Consider the following 17209-nt stretch of genomic DNA (forward strand, 5'->3'; position numbering starts at 1 on the left):
AATGTAGAAAAATATACTTCTTTTTTTAAGATTTATTTGAAAGTCAGAGTTAAACAAAGAGAGGAGAGGCAGAGAGAGAGAGAGAGAGAGGTCTTCCATCCACTGGTTCACTCCCCAACTGGCCGAAATGGCCAGAGCTGCGCCGATCCAAAGCCAAGAGCCAGGAGCTTCTTCCAGGTCTCCCATGCAGGTGCAAGGGCCCAAGCACTTGGGCCATCCTCCACTGCTTTCCCAGGCCATAGCAGAGAGCTGGGTCGGAAGAGGAGAAGCAGAGACTCAAACCAGCGCCTATATGGGATGCCAGCCCCGCAGGCAGAGGGTTAACCTATTGTCCATGACACAGGCCCCAATATTTATGATTTTTTTAAAAATGATTTATTTATTTATTTGAAAGAGTTAGAGAGAGAGAGTCTTCCATCCTCTGGTTTACTCTCCAGTTGGCCGCAACGGTGGGAACTACACCGATCTGAAGCCAGGAGCTTTTTCTGGATCTTGCAGGAGGGTGCAGGAGCCCAGAGACTTGGGCCATCTTCTGCTGCTTTCCCAGGCTGCAGCAGAGAGCTAGATCGAAAGTGGAGCAGCTGGGTCTTGAACTGGCGCCCGTATGGGATGCCAGCACTGCAAGTAGCAGCTTAACCTGCTACGCCACAATGCTGGCCCCAATATTTATGATTTTTTAAAAGTCTCCGCCAACTAGGAATAGAAGTATATTTCCTCAGCCTAGTAAAGGAAATCTATGGAAAAACCTACGGCCAACAGATAAGATTAGGAGCCAGGCAAGGATGTGGGCTTTCCCCACTTTGAGTCAGTGTCTTACTGGCGGTCCCAGCAAGCCACAGATAGCCAGACAAAAGAAAGGAAGAAATGCAGGTGTTACTTGTAGACAAAATAGATTGTCTTTTTTGAAAATCTTAAGGAATCTATGTTGAAAAACTAGAAGTAATAAGTTTAGTTAGTTATAGGATACACAGACACTATAGAAAAATCACCTGCACTTCTGTATATTGGTAATAAGTAGGGAAATGAAAAAAAAAGGCAATATATAATAGCATAAAAAATGTGAAATACTTAGGGGTAAATTTAGCAAAATATGTACATGCAATTGAAGTATGCAACATTGCAGAGAAAGACAAGTAAGAGATACCCAGGGCTTTTCAAGAAGTTCATGGAAAATGAGTGCTATGAAAAACTATGTGTGGATTTCAGATTTTTTTTGCTCCAAAGAAAGTATCTTAATTCCAACTTCCACAAACTTTTTGCGCTTTTGAAAGTAAAGTGGTAAAAAAAAAAAAAAAAGATTTATTTGAAAGTGACACAGTGGAATGGAGAGGGGGGTCTTCTTCCATTGGTTCACTTCCCAGGTGGCCACAAACAGCCATGGCTGGGCCAGGCTGAAGCCAGGAGCCAGGAACTCCATGTGGGTCTGCCACATGGGTGCATGGGCCCAGCACTTGGACCATCCTCTTCTGCTTTCCCAGGTGCATTAGCAGGGAGCTGAATCAGGAAGAAGTAGAGTAGCCGGGACTCAAACCAGTGCCCACATGGGATGCCAGTGTCAAAGACGGTGGCTTAAACTGCTGTGCCACAGTGCTAGGCCCTGAGCTCTTATGTTTTAAATGATCTATTCAAGGGTGTTTGTGTAGTAAACAGCCACAGATGGAGAAGCTAGCGCCTCCCACGGAAGCTCTCCGTGCTTACAGGAGAGTAGATGCCTGTCGGAGGGTACAGAGAAGATTTGTTGCAACCTGTTAGGAAAGATTGGCGTTCTCTCAGCTCTGGGGTCCTCAGTCACGATGCTCTCCTGGCATTTGTAACATTTACCTGGGCCACTGCATGCCTTCTGCCCTGTGGAACTCAGGGCTGTGGAGACACGGCTTCTCGCATGTTCCTTGCTGTGAGTAAAAAGTCTTTTTCTCTGACTCAGGACTGCTGTATCTTCTGCCAGGATCCACCGGTTACTTTATTGGCTTGCAAGGAGGGTATCACACCTCAGAGCCCTCGCAGTCCCTGACAATTTTGGCTCTGAGGATGGAGTGCTGAAAGAAACATGGCTTTCTGCATGAGGATGGATAAGGTCGGGGACGGTGGAAAGACCCCCTGGCATCTCAGGGTGAGTGGTCTCACCCAGGTGTTGGGCAAGGGCAGGGGTGACGGAGGACTGAGAGCCTTGCACTGTTCACTCGCTGTGGAGCACTTAGTGGCCTAGCTGAGAGAGGTAGGGTAACAGTGAGGCACCTGAGTGGTGCTTTGGAGTCCAGGGCCCTGTGGAAAGGCAGTATGGCTAACAACTGCTGTCAGGGCCCTCAAAGCTGTAACACTGGGGTCAGCAGTGAGGGTGTCCAGTGAGGGTGACCTGAAAGGCTTTTAGAAGTCTGGTTGTACTGCAAGAGTGGGTCCTTGAAACTGAAAGTAAATGGAAACCTTTGCTGATTGGAATGGAGCCACGCTATCTCCCTCCCCCACTTCATGACCTCAGGTACTTTAAGGAGAAGGATGAATGAGGCCTAGGGTTTTGTTTTTGTTTTTGACAGGCAGAGTTAGTGAGAGACAGAGAGAAAGGTCTTCCTTTCCGTTGGTTCACCCCACAAATGGCCGCTACGGCCAGGAGCCAGGTGCTGTGTGGGTGCAGGGTCCAAGCACGTGGGCCATCCTCCACTGCCTTCCCAGGCCACAGCAGAGAGCTGGACTGGAAGAGGAGCAACCCGGACAGAATCCAGCGCCCCAACCGGGTCTAGAACCCGGAGTGCCGGCGCTGCAGGCCAAGGAGTAGCCAAGTGAGCCATGGCGCCAGCTGAGGCCTTGGGTTTAAGAGCTCTCTGTCCTTAAGAGAGACCAAAGACCAAACCCATGCTTCTGAGTATGCTGGGGGTAGCTCTAGGTAGGGGAGGGGGTGAAAATGTTCTGGCCCTGAAGGATACAGGCATTCAAGTCATCGTCCTGCCTCATTCCCTGGGGCTGAGCATCAAATCCACTGATGATGGACTTGGGCAAGGTTTGCCGGGGGGTAGGGGGGCAGATGTCTGCGACTTTGTGAGGGGGCCCTTTGACACACGTTGGTGTTGTGACTTTTGTTTCTTAATGTGTAGTTGAGGCTGGTGTTTCTATGTGCCTGTACCGTGAGTACATAAGGGTGAGAGGAGATTGTCCTGAGCAGGAAGAAAAAGGAGGCACATAAGGAAGAGCTAGCACATGAGGAAGAATAAGGACCAGCACACGGGTGAGAGGGGAGTCCCCTGAGCAGGAAGAACAAAGTACTAGCACATAAGGAAGTGCTGGTACTTTGGGGTCTCAAGGTGCTGGGGATTCCTTCGAGCTACAAGTTACTATGATGACGATTTTGCAGTATATATGTATAGAACTCATCTAACCCACTAAGAACACCAAAGCCCCAGCATTTAAGAAAAAAAAAAAAAAAAAGCCAAAGACTTTAGTGGACACTTTTCAAGAGAAGATATACTAATAGACAGTATGCACATAGAGATACTCCACAACATTAGTCATCGGGGAATCGCAAATTAAAACCACAGTAAGATATCTCTTCAAGCCCGCTAGAGTGGCTGAAATGAAAAAGACCGACAAAAGACTTGACAGTTCCAATTGTCAAGGATGTGGAACAGCTAGAGCTCTCTCACACATTGCTGGTGGGTGTACAAAATGATTAAAAAAAAACCCACAAAACCTTGGAATGTTCATAGCAGGATTATTCATAGTAGCTTGAAACTGGAAACAGTCCAAGTGTCCATTGACAGATGAATGGATTTATAAATTGTGATAGATTCATAACAATAGAATGTTACTCAGCAATTAAAAAAGAGAACAGAACACTAATAAGTGTAGCAGTAAAAAGAAATCTCGAGGGTGGACATTGTGGCAGAGTGGATTAAGCTGCTGCTTGGGACACCCACATCCCATATCAAAGTGCCTGGGATCAAGTCCCTCCTCCACTTGTGATCCGGCTTTCCACTAATGTACCTGGGAGCCAGCAGATACGGCTCAAGTACTTACCTGTGCTGCTACCACCCACATGGGAGATCTGGATTGCGTTCTGGGCTCCTGGCTTCCGCCTGGCCTAGCTCTTACTGTTGCAGCCATTTGGGAAATGAACTAGCAGATGAAAGATCTCCATTTCTCTCTCTCTCTCTCTTTCTACCTTTCAAATAAGTAAATAAACAAATAAAACTTTAAAAAAAATCTCAAAAAGCATACTGATACAAAAACCTTACCTTATGACTCTTTTCTGTCATGAATACATTATACAGATGGCCCCTAACTTATATTGGTTCAAATTCAACTTAAGATTTTTCAACTTTATGGTGATGAGAAAACAATACTCATTCAATAGAAACAGTATTTCAAGTATTGAGTTTTGATGTTTCTCTCTCTCTCTCTCTTTTTTTTTTTTTTTTTTTTTTTTTGACAGGCAGAGTTAGACAGAGAGAAAGGTCTTCCTTTTCCGCTGGTTCACCCCGCGATGGCTGTCGTGGCCAGCACACTGCGCTGATCCGAAGCCCGGAGCCAGGTGCTTCTCCTGGTCTCCCATGCGGGTGCAGGGCCCAAGGACTTGGGCCATCCTCCACTGCACTCCCGGGCCCAGCAGAGAGCTGGACTGGAAGAGGAGTGACCAGGATAGAATCCGGCGATCCCGACTAGGACTAGAACCCAGGGTGCTGGCACCGCAGGCGGAGGATTAGCCTAGTGAGCCGCAGCGCCGGCCTAAGTTTTGATTTTTCTCCCAGGCTAGCGCTATCTAGTACAATATTTTCTTATAATTCTGTTTAGTGGCAATGAGCTGCAGCTCCTAGTCAACCAAGTGATCATGAGGAAAGAGCCCATCCCGTTCTGTGGGGTGTGTATCTAAGCAGGAATATTTGGAACGTTAGTTATAGCAAGGTAATTCAATTTATGATATTTTCAGTTTACTGGGTTTATCAAGACATGGGCCATCATAAATTGGGTAGCATCTGCACATCATTTATATGAAGTTTTAGAATGAGCAAAAAGGCAAAACTAATTCATTTTTTAAATTTTTTTTATTTATTTTTATTTTTTTGACAGGCAGAGTTAAACTGAGAGAGAGAGAGAGAGAAAGGTCTTCTTTCCGTTGGTTCACTTCCCTAATGGCTGCCATGGCTGTCGCGCTGCACCGATCCGAAACCAGGAGCCAGGTGCTTCCTCCTGGTCTCCCATGTGGGTGCAGGGCCCAAGCACCTGGGCCATCCTCCACTGCCTTCCCAGGCCACAGCAGAGAGCTGGACCGGAAGAGGAGCAACCGGGACAGAACCGGTGCCCCAACTGTGACTAGAACCCGGTGTGCTGGCGCCGCAGGTGGAGGATTAGCCTAGTGAGCTGCGGCACTAGCCGCAAAACTAATTCATAGTTTTAGAACAGATGAGTAGTTGCGTGGGTTGGCATTTTGAGATGGAGGATTGGCTGTAAAGGAATAGACTTTTTTTTTTTTTCCATTTTAAAACAATAGTCTAACTCTGCCAGTCCAAAAAAAATAGTGGTAAAAATTTAAGGCAATGTTGTGATTAAAGTTAATAATTTTGGCATCTTTTTTTTTTTTTTTTTTTTTTTTTTTTTTTTTTTTGACAGGCAGAGTGGACAGTGAGAGAGAGAGACAGAGAGAAAGGTCTTCCTTTTGCCGTTGGTTTACCCTCCAATGGCCGCCGCAGCCGGCGCACCGCGCTGATCTGATGGCAGGAGCCAGGTGCTTCTCCTGGTCTCCCATGGGGTGCAGGACCCAAGTACTTGGGCCATCCTCCACTGCACTCCCTGGCCACAGCAGAGAGCTGGTCTAGAAGAGGGGCAACCGGGACAGAATCCAGCGCTGCGACCGGGACTAGAACCCGGTGTGCCGGCGCCGCAAGGCGGAGGATTAGCCTAGTGAGCCACAGCACCGGCCAATTTTGGCATCTTAAAAATGTGCATTTGTGTCAGTGCTACCATTCATTGGCTATATGTCCTTGGGCAAAATTATTTAACCTTTCTAAATTTCCTCATCTGTAAAACAAAGAGAATAATGTTACCTACCTGAGAGTTGTGGTGAGGATAAGTTATGTCATCACTATCAGTGCTCAGTGGTGGTTTATTTTGGTAGAGTAGTAGTATTTGCCAGTGCTAATAAGTATAATTTTCCACTTGAACCCCTCTTAATCTTGGAATGGGTATTGTTTTTATATTTTCAAAAGGAGAAGAAAAGGAAGAGTTATTGATTAGGTTCATATGGATCTTTGATATTTTCTGGGTAAATAGCTTATTGCTATTTAGTCTATCACAAACAGGATATGCTGTCTTGGGTACATGAAGATAATAGAACTGATTGTTTTATTGGAAGTTCTGTTTGACTTTTGGCCAAAATCATCACACCTCTGATTTGTCCATAATTGTTTTCTTATTGGTACTATTTCTTTTCTTTATGGAGACCGACTCTATACCTCTTCAGTGGATCGATCCCTTTTTGATATTTTAAATGGCTAAGGAAGATTTCAGAATCTTCTTTCCAAATAAAAATTTCCTTGGTATGAAGATAATTCATCAAACTTGGGCCAAATAGGCTATTTGATCTGCGTTTCCTGAGATGGGTTACTCTAGAAACTGCTTTAACATTACTTTAGGTATTGAATGGATTTTAATAAATGGTATAGGACCTTCATTTTGAGACCTAGCTCACTAATGGTTTGAAGATACTGTCAAATAAGTTAATTTAAAGCCTTATTTTCTTGTATGAATCAGCAGTTTTAAAGTTGGTCAATAAATGGGGAAGAAAAACTGGAAAGAAATAAGATGATCAGGCACATCAAAGATGGAAAAGTTTTATGAGAAGGAATTGGAAAGGTGGTTTGTGTGATTATGTGACTTAGTGTTGCCTAAGCGTGGAATTTCTTCTGGACTGAGATATAGTGAATAAAAGAATGTGTGCTTCTACTTCTGTGTCCCATAGGACTTGAATTTCAGATTCTTGAAGGTTGAGGATATATGAAAATGATTTATTCAGTTATGCATCAATGTAAAAAAAGCTATTTTGTCATTTGCATTTTGCTTTGAATTTCTTTTTCTTAAATCTGGTTTGAAACCTAGTAACTTATTCATTTTTCAACTTTCATTGCAGCACCTGATCAACTTTCTAGCAGGAGAACGATCATGGAGGTGGTGCCAGCTGAGGTGAATAGTTTGCTTCCAGAGGAGATAATGGACACTGGTATAACTTTAGTGGATGATGATAGTATTGAGGCTGTTATTGTTTCATCCCCAATTCCCATGGAGACAGAACTGGAAGAAATTGTCAACATAAATTCTACTGGCGAATCTACAGCCACGCCCATTTCCACGGAACCAATCACAGTGTACAGTAACCACACTAACCAAGTTGCAGTGAATACCACAATTACTAAAGCAGATTCTAATACCACAGTGAAACCAGCTTTTCCAAGTGGCCTTCAAAAACTTGGTGCTCAGACTCCTGTGACTATATCAGCCAATCAGATTATTTTAAACAAAGTATCACAGACATCTGATCTTAAACTTGGCAATCAGACCCTTAAACCAGATGGACAGAAGTTAATTTTAACAACTTTGGGCAAGTCTGGTTCACCAATTGTTTTAGCACTACCCCATAGCCAACTACCCCAGGCTCAGAAAGTTACAACTCAGGCCCAGTCAGGAGATGCTAAGTTACCACCGCAGCAAATTAAAGTAGTTACCATTGGAGGGAGGCCAGAGGTGAAACCTGTCATTGGTGTCTCAGCACTGACCCCAGGAAGTCAACTGATTAATACTACAACTCAGCCCTCTGTGTTACAGACCCAACAGTTAAAAACAGTGCAGGTAAAAAAAAAAAAAAAAAAGGGGCTTATTAATTAAAATGCATGTTAAAACAATTTAACTGATTTCATAGTTGTGTTTTTAGGGTTATTGCTCAGTTGTTACTAAATTATTTTGAATGTTGCTTTGAGTAATTGTGTGGGATTTTTGTTTTTAAGTTTGGTATGTCTGATGCTTATGAAAATTTCTGCTAAAGAACTTAGAACAAATTAAATTTTGGTTAAAATTCCAAGTTAGTTTATTTATAGCCTTTTACTCATTTAAAAATGCATTTTATTCTTAGTGGTAGTTTGATTATAAGGATGTGTTGATTGTATTAAGAAGCCAGACTTGCTGCAGGGATACCAGAAAGTCAATTCATTTTTTTTTCCCCTGCTAACAGATAGCCAAAGGCTAAGAAAACTTTACTGCTCCTAGAAACCATTGATGCTAGCAAAAGCACATGCTCGCCAGAGTGTGCCTGGTTTTTGGAGTCACTCTGTTGTCATCACTTGTGTTTAGATTATGGGCAAGACAGTGACATATGATGGAGGATGACGTAGGCTTTGCAGTTGAACCAACTGGGGCTTTGAATTACCTTGGTATTTCCCAACCAGCTGTGGGAACTTCGCGGGAGGTTATTTCTCTTAATTTTTGACTTTTAGTGTAAGATGGCTATTTGATCATGATGAAATATATAGTACTGTATAGTTCCAAGAAATTGGAGCTCTTTCAAAATTTTACCTATTTTTATGAATAGGACTCTCTCAGGCCATCATTGCTCTTCGGAGTAGAGTGATCCATTTATATCCAGAAAACAAAAATTCATTCCTCATTTGAAACAGTTGCCTTTCAGAAAAAAAGAAAAGGTGTGAGTTAAAGTACTGAAGGAAGAGTAGAAGTGTTTGGTGGAACTGAGCCCTCTTAGCTGATATTGGAAGTAATGTTTTGGTTACCATGTTGACAAAAGAATAAAAAACTTATTTTTCATGGGCTTTGCACTTGAGAACTCCGTACTTTGTAATTTGCCCATGTCTCTTCTGCCACTGTTAGGCATTTAGTGCCCGTTTCTTTCTTGTTCAGTGTCATCAGTCACTTATCTCTTCCTTTTCCTCATTTTTGTGGAGAATCTCTTGAATAAGATAGTCTGTCACCATCAGGCATCTCGTCCTCAGTTTGGAAACTTGCTTTGATTGACTTTCCAGAGTTTATCTGGCTTTGGTACTGTGGATCACAGTTATGTTCACAAGAACCTGATAGCATGAATCAGAATGTTCATTTTTTTTTCATTTATGCAGGCAATGTATATATATTGTTTCAATGACTGGTGTACTTGTAAACCACTAGTTTTCTACTATAATTCCCTGAATACTGGCAATAAAAACAAAGATTTGGGTCTAATTCTTGTTTTATTGTTACTTTTATAAAACTTTATTCCAATTTTTAAAATATAATTTCTATTTTAAAAAAGAAAAACAGAAATCTACTTAGAGTATTGTTCTACTTGTCCAGTTATTTTTAGGCAACTCAAAATTTCTCAACTCAGGAAACCTTCAAAGCTCTGTAGCACAGGGAAAAAAAAAAAAACAAATAAAAAACTCTATGTCTGTAATTCTCTTTTTAGACAACAATATTTAGTTTAGTATCACCTGGAGTATATGATTCTGTTTTTTTTTTTTCCTATACAAACCTTAGCATTGTCTTAGATTTAGTGAGAGTATTGAAATTGTTGGGTGTGGACAGCAGGTGTAGGTAGAAGGAGGCCCATCTTGAAAAATGATGAGAATAGGGGACAGTTGAGTCCAGAGGCAGTCAGAGATGTTTAGTTACACTTAATCCCAGATTTATAAACACTGTCTCGTGTGTTACGTGCATAATATGAAAGAACAGGAGATAATTAACATCTGTGGGAACATAGCCCCTTAATAGCTCCTGCTTCTGTCCAACACACCATCCAACACTGTTGGCAGAGTCAGGGCTACTCAGAAATGTTTATGGCAAACTAGAATTAAAACATAAGATTCTGTTGGTACAAAAATATATGAAATCCATGCATATTATTTTCATAGTTTGCATTGTTCTATGAACTTGCTGAAGATCCCATATACTATTTGATGATACATTTGGCTACCTTATTTGTAAATTTTCTTTCTCTTCATTTTTGTCTTAAACTTTTGATTGGATAAACTTGTTAAAAATGAGCTTTTATAGTTGGTAGTAATTATGTACCAGAGTAGTTTAGGATTCAAAATGCAACAAATCATGGTTCCTAAATGGAACTGGAGATTTTTCAGCTGTGCTCTATAAAGAAACATAACCTCAAAGGCAAGGTGAGCTTGTTCATTTGGATAGTTAATGTGTTCTTGGCTGTACTGTTTATATTTTTTTCCTTATTGGTAAGTATTTATATAATCAAATGGCTGTGCAAATCAGTTAAAAAAGAGGAAATACTTTGAACTCTTAATCCTTATAGGTAAAGTTATTTATGCTGGATATGGATTTCTAAGAATATCAATACTTCTGCCTCTCAAGATCATTGATACTATGTATGTAGATGAATTCTGGCTCACTTTAGAATTTTAGGCCTGTACACACATTTGGAAAATATTTTCCCTTTATGTTTTTAAATTGCATCATCTTCTTAAAATATAATTATGGATTTATTTAAATCTGTCATAGTTTGTAAACTTGGTTTTGTAATATGATAATGGGTCACTTTTTGAGTGATTTGTATTTTATGTGCATTTTGTTTTGTCCATAATATATTCTGAGTGTAAGAAAGTAATCTGGATATAAGATTATGTTATTTAATTTATAATTTGAGCACAAAGAACTGATGAACACATCGTTCTATGATCTATGATAGCTTCTGGTATATGTCTTGTTTTTTAATTTAAAAATTTGTTTCTGGTATTTTTTGTCATTTAAGTCAGTTATTTTTATTCATTTGAATCATATTTCTAGTAATAAAACTTTTAGGGCCTCAGTGTTCATATCTTGGAAGAGATAAAATTAATATTGAATGTCCTTCACAGCTCTAAAATTTTTGTCATAGGTAAATTTTTGCTTCTGACTTTTAGAATAAGCTATGTATTTGCATATGGTGATAATTTCAACATAAAAGTGTTGGTAACTACCTTCCCTGACTTGAGGAGCGTTTTAGTTTGGGTCAGCAGTGTGCCAATATATGCCTTCAGAATGGAGGTGGATGAAATACAGACCCTGCCTTCACGGAGTTGACAGCACAGTAACCTAAATTTCAGTAAACAGCATCTTGGAACCTTGGCCTTTATAATAGTCTTTGTTCCTTCAAACTTGTTTTTGTTTTGTTTTGTTTTGTTTTTTATATCCTGGGTCTTTAACATACTCAGTTCTTCCTTTATCTACTCCTGATATATACATCTAAAGTTGAAAACCTAATTGTAAGCCAGTCTTTAATGTATATGTGTTTTATTGCACCCACTGACCAGTGTAATTGAATGTTAGGTGACTCCATTGTTTGCACTATGTGCTTTCTTAACTTACTCTACTCCAGTTTTTTATTACCAATAATTGGTTATTTTGGAAAAGATACTGCTGTGCCACAGTGTTTTAATTATTAAACATTAATTTGTTTTATGTCATATGTGTCTGTTCAAGAGACTAAAATAAGGATTTATAATAAATGCAAAGGTGTTATTAAATATGGCCTTGAGAATGTGATCATTCCAATATTTTAATGAATGGCTTCGTTTTAATTGTTTTTGACATTAATACATAGATATATGTTCTTAAATGAGTTGGTTTCATATTTACTATTGTGTATAAACCTTTTTTTTTCTAATTTTGATTGAACAGATGTTTTTATAGAAACACATGGTCTTCATAGTTATTTGTATGTTTCAGATTGCTAAGAAGCCTCGAACACCAACCTCTGGTCCAGTAATCACGAAGCTGATCTTTGCAAAACCAATTAATAGTAAAGCAGTTACAGGACAGACAACTCAAGTATCACCACCAGTCATTGCAGGTTATATTTCTTTATAGTTTATTAAGCTACATACTTATCTTCCTTTTAGGTTTACAAATGGCTGTTCTGCCACCTTAAAATGTTTGAATGCAACAAGTACAGCTTATTATAAACCAAACTGCTTCATAAGAAATGTTACACTTATTAAACGAATGCTTCAGGCAAAATGCTTTAAATCAAAATCAGCCCATTATTTAGTCTTTTTAGATTTTGGTAGAGATTTACCATGAGAGTAGCAAAGTTTTAAACTATTGATGCTACTTAATAATTGTGTAGTATTTATTGTGTGCCAAGCACCATTCTGGGTGCTTTACATGTAGTGGCTTTCATCATTCTCCAGCTATCCCATGAGGTAGGTACCTGCCTTTGTATGCACAATCCAGCAGTGCTTTGAGTTTGAAATTTCTCATCCATTGATGATTCTGTTTTCTCATTAATACTCACTTCCTTTTGTTCTCAGATTCTTCCTTTGTCAATGTGGAGTTCATGACTCATCATGATTACTCCCTTGCAAACACGATTGATTGTCTTTCTCTGTATCTGTAATGGCTTGGTTAAGTCCAGCCTCTTATTCCTTACCTGGCAAGCAGCTGTACAAACAAACAGTTCAGTTCTTTTTTTTTTCTTTTTTTTTTTTTTTTGACAGGCAGAGTTAGACAGTGAGAGAGAGAAAGAGAAAGGTCTTCCTTCCATTGGTTCACCCTCCAAATGGCTGCTATGGCTGGCGTGCTGCACCGATCCAAAGCCAGGAGCCAGGTGCTTCCTCCTGGTCTCCCATGGGGTGCAGGTGCCCAAGCTTGGGCCATCCTCCGCTGCCTTCCCGGGCCACAGCAGAGAGCTGAACTGGAAGAGGAGCAACCGGGACTAGAACCCGGTGCCCATATGGGATGCTGGCGCCGCAGGCGGAGGATTAGCCAAGTGAGCCACGGTGCCAGCCCCAACAGTTCAGTTCTTCAGGAAAATCACAAAGCCATGGTGACTGGTCCTTAATTCAGAGCCATCCTAACATTACTCTTCATCAGTTACAAGATTATAATTTTTTTTTTTTTTTTTTTGACAGGCAGAGTGGACAGTGAGAGAAAGAGACAGAGAGAAAGGTCTTCCTTTGCCGTTGGTTCACCCTCCAATGGCCGCCGCTGCAGCCGGCGCACCGCGCTGATCCGATGGCAGGAGCCAGGATCCAGGTGCTTTTTCCTGGTCTCCCATGGGGTGCAGGGCCCAAGCACCTGGGCCATCCTCCACTGCACTCCCTGGCCATAGCAGAGAGCTAGCCTGGAAGAGGGGCAACCGGGACAGAATCCGGCGCCCCGACCGGGACTAGAACCCGGTGTGCCGGCGCCGCAAGGTGGAGGATTAGCCTATTGAGCCACGGCGCCGGCTAAGATTATAATTTACAGCATGCTAAAGGCTTTTATGGAAACACCTCTGGATGATAAACTCTTTTTTTTTTTTTAAGATTAATTTATTTATTTGAAAGGTAGAGCTTCAGAGAAGCAGAGGCAGAGGGAGAGAGAGAGAGAGGGCTTTGATCCACTGGTTCATTCCCCAGATGGCCACGATGGCCCGAGCTGAGCTGATCCAAAGCCAGGAGCCAGGAGCTTCCTCTGGGTCTCCTATGCAGGTGCAGGGGCCCAAGGAGTTGGGCCATCTTCTATTGCTTTCCCGGGCCATAGCAGAGAGCAGAATCGGAAGTGGAGTAGCCATGTCTTGGACGGGCGCCCACATAGGATGCTGGTGCTGCAGGCGGTGGCTTTGCTACAGCACTGGCCCTAGTGGTAAACTCTTGATTAGAGACTTTCAAGTGCTCATTACCCATCCCTAGAATAAAGATACTTCAGATATTAACTAATGACCCCTAGCATATCAAAATTTTTGCTTAGTAAATTTACGGACGTAATAGTTGACAATTCTGAAGTCAGTGGTAATGATGTGTCATTTTCCAGAGGTTTTGTATTGTATGTAGGGACACTTCTCATTTTTGCTAGTGAGAGAAGAGATGGAAAGATTGTAGTAAGAGGACAGTGTTGGGTGAGTGAGAGTTCTCTTTCTTTAGGGACCCTCAGTGGAGAAGTAAAGAAAATAGGAGGGCTGTCATGGTTGCCAGCCATAACCCCAGAGGAAAGACTGGAAAGAGTTTGGGTTTGGAGCTTATTTAGGAAGTGAGCAAAACTTGGAAGTATTGATGAAAAAGGGGCCCCCAGGCCCATGTGAGGTTCTGAGTAGGTGGAAGGAATTAGCTGGAAGTTATGTCTCAGTTCAGTTTTCCTTATTATTTTTTGAGTTTGAGGGAGTCCCGAAAAATTTTTTGTTGACCAATGGAGGAAAGGATTGTATCCTAATCAGTTGTGGTGTTTGCAGAAGTGTCTGAGTGAATTTTGGGTTAATGTCAAGAATTCACCTTGGCTGTCATAGATGACTTCACGTGGATTTTGGGTCATCTGTAATGTGTTGGAGACTTAATTGTAGCTTTCCTTTAAATGCTGACAGACAGCAGCCTTACTAAAGTGCATAGAGGCAGATCTCTGTTAAATTTCACTGGAATTGTTGTCATTAAGTTTAGTTTGGAGGGATAATTTCTGCTTTTAACTCCTTTTAGCATTTTTAAATTCATATAAGCCAAATTTTAAACCACCAAAGTAGCAGTCCTATTGAATTGTATCATAAATCAGTTCCACCATTTATATATTATATGTAGCTGAAGTGCTCGTTCTTTAAAACTTTTTAAAAATTTATTTATTTGAAAGTCAGAGTTACAGAGACAGAGAGAAAAAGAGATAGCTTCCATTTGTACTCCCCCAATGGCCACAATGGCTGGACCTGGGCCATGCCAAAGCCAGGAGCCAGGAGCTTCTTCTGGGTCTCCCATGTGAGTGCAGGGGCCTAAGCACTTGAGCCATCTTCCACTGCTTTTCCAGGCCATAGCAGAGAACTGGATTGGAAATGGATCAGCCATATGGGATGTCAGTGTTGCAGATGGTGGCTTTACCCGCCACACCATAATGCCAGCCCCTGAAGTACTCTTTCAAAGTACATTGAGACTGCTTTACTAATGACTTTTGGTCTTGAATATCTTTTTCTACATTTTGATCAAGATGAACATTTTTTTGTATACAATGGTTTTTCTAAAAATGAACATCTGATTAAAATTTTCTTGAGTTTATCCATTTTGACCCATCAGGACTAAGTTAAAATACCAGTGGTCTCTTGACATTGAAAGCATTTACGATCTAACGCATACCTTTTTCATTTTCCCCTCCTTTTGGCTCCATGTCACTAGATAGATCATGTCCTCTCAGGCGTGGGGTCTTGGCACGGTTCCTTTCTTTGCTGTTCCTCACAGCTACCTTTTCCATCCTGGCGGTTTTTGACTTTGAGGTGCATTTCCTATGTGTTCCCATAAAACTAGATTGTATCTAACAGATAATTGTCTTTAATGAAACTCTGTCAAATCTCATACTAGCTTAGTCACATGCTTGATTTCCTTGTTTGTCTCCTACCACACATAAGATTTTTCTTGATGGTAGTTTGTTTTTAGTTTGCCATCTAGTTCTTCCTTAAATAAATTAATTAAAAAATTTTTTGGTAAAACATACATAGCATACTTGACCATTGTAACCATTTGTGAGAGTGTCATTCAGTTACATTACGTCTAGTCAGGTTATTGTGCAGTCATCACTGCCATCCATCCCCAGCCCTTTTTTCATCGTAACAGAGCTCAAACCCTGTACTCTTTACACAATCATTCCTTATACCTCTCGGTGCCTAGCCCGTGCAACCACCATTTTCCTTCCTGTCCATTATTTTGTTCTGGGTAATGTCTTCAAGATCCATCCCTGTTGTAGCCTGTGTCAGAATTTGTTCCTTTTTAAGATAGAATAATGTTTCATTGTATGAAGTTACTTTTAAAAGTTGATGGTTGAATGTAAAGATCAGTTTGGGAGCAGGGATTTGGCCTAGCTGTTGGGATGCCAATTTAGATGCCCACATTCTATGTCTGAGTACCTGGATTTAATGCCTGCCTCTGGCATCTGACTCCAGCTTCCTGCTAATACTGAACCTGCACTGAGGGCTTTAGTAGCTGAGTTCTTGGTGCCCATTTGGGAGACCTAGATTGATACCTGGCTCCCAACTTTGGCCTGGTCCAGTCCCAACTGTTGTGGGCATTTGGGGAGTATGCCTTTTTGAAATGCCCACATGTGTTTACCATATTGTAGTCTGTCTTTAATTTTGTGCTCCCCTCGCTCCCTCCCTTTGTTCCTTCTGCCCTCCTCATCCCCTTAAGTACCCTGCACAGTTTCTGGCACTGAGGTGTGGTTCCACGAATGTCTGTTGTTGGTTGAATGTGTTTTTCATGGAGACAGTGCAGTGATAATGGTAGGTAGCTGTTGGGTGATTGGGATTTTAAGTTTGGCTCTTGTAGTGGTTTTCTGTGTGATCTTGGATAAATAAATTATTTGTTCATCTTATTTCTGTGAAGTGTAGATACCAACCACCTCACAAGGCTTTTGAGAGGTTCTTTGAGATACAGAGGTCCCTGTTCTGAGAACTCCCAAAGGTACAAAGTTGCTTCACGAGCACAAACTTCATAGCAGTGTAAGAACATTCACTAATGAGTTAATCTGTTACAGAATTTGTCCTTGCTCAGATATGCCAGCTCCCTACCCCAGGTTATTCTGTCTGTGGCTTTTGATTGTGTGTGTATTTGATTTTGTTTTTTGAGAGGCAGAGAGATGAGAGAGAAAGAGAGAGAGAGACAAATACCTACAACAGTTTGGAACAGTTGGGGCTGGGGCTGGGCCAGGGCCAGGGCCAAAGCTGGGAGTTCAGTCCAGGTTTTTCACGTGGGTGGCATGGGCCCAATCATTTGAACCATCGCTGCTGCCTCCCAGGGTCTCCAAGAGGCTGGAGTTAGGGACCAGAGCCCAGAATTGAACCCAGGAACTCTGCTGCAGGACATGGGCGCCCTGACTGATGTCTAATCACTAGGCTACATGCGTGCCCTGGTTTGTCTCATGATTCTTGGACAATACCTGACAATAGAATAGAAAAGTTTTATGAATTGATTTTAAGGGGAAATCATATAACTTGCATACTTGCTTAAATCTGTGAAATTAAGAATAAGTAGGGATATGAAGTTAGATTAGGTAATCAAAAATGCTATCTGGATGAAACCCAAGAAGACCTAACTTCTTTCTTTCAAAGGATGTAGAGGTCCTTGGGAGAGCCTATGAAATGCTAGCTACTTTGGCAGAACTTGGGTTTTGTGTAATCATGAGGTGCCTGTCGAGCATGATTGCTCATTGTGCTGTCATATGCAATGTCAGAAGGAACCTCTCCCCAAGACTCAACAGCTGCTTGGTTTTTTCTTCATTTTGAGAGTTAGTATAGTTACAGTCA

General features: G+C 41.4%; 1 protein-coding gene across 34 annotated transcripts in view; it reads left to right on the forward strand.

Moving 5' to 3' along the window:
• Window positions 1-17209, forward strand: part of LIN54 (lin-54 DREAM MuvB core complex component) — a 105934-nt gene that overhangs the window by 33198 nt on the left and 55527 nt on the right. For 10 of the 34 annotated variants that reach the window (XM_051819626.3, XM_070047949.2, XM_070047944.2 and 7 more), the window contains exons 2-3: window positions 7112-7827; window positions 11689-11812. In XM_051819626.3, the coding sequence (XP_051675586.1) occupies window positions 7144-7827; window positions 11689-11812 (808 nt within the window). In that variant the 5' untranslated portion in view covers window positions 7112-7143. Of the gene's footprint in view, window positions 1-1924; window positions 2111-7111; window positions 7828-11688; window positions 11813-17209 lie in introns of those variants that run through there. The other 24 variants (XM_089303155.1, XM_070047958.2, XM_051819627.3 and 21 more) reach the window with 6 other exon arrangements.

This window comes from Oryctolagus cuniculus, chromosome 8 (genome assembly GCF_051225735.1).
Source record: "Oryctolagus cuniculus isolate XC-2025 breed Fujian yellow rabbit chromosome 8, ASM5122573v1, whole genome shotgun sequence".
NCBI lineage: Eukaryota > Metazoa > Chordata > Mammalia > Lagomorpha > Leporidae > Oryctolagus > Oryctolagus cuniculus.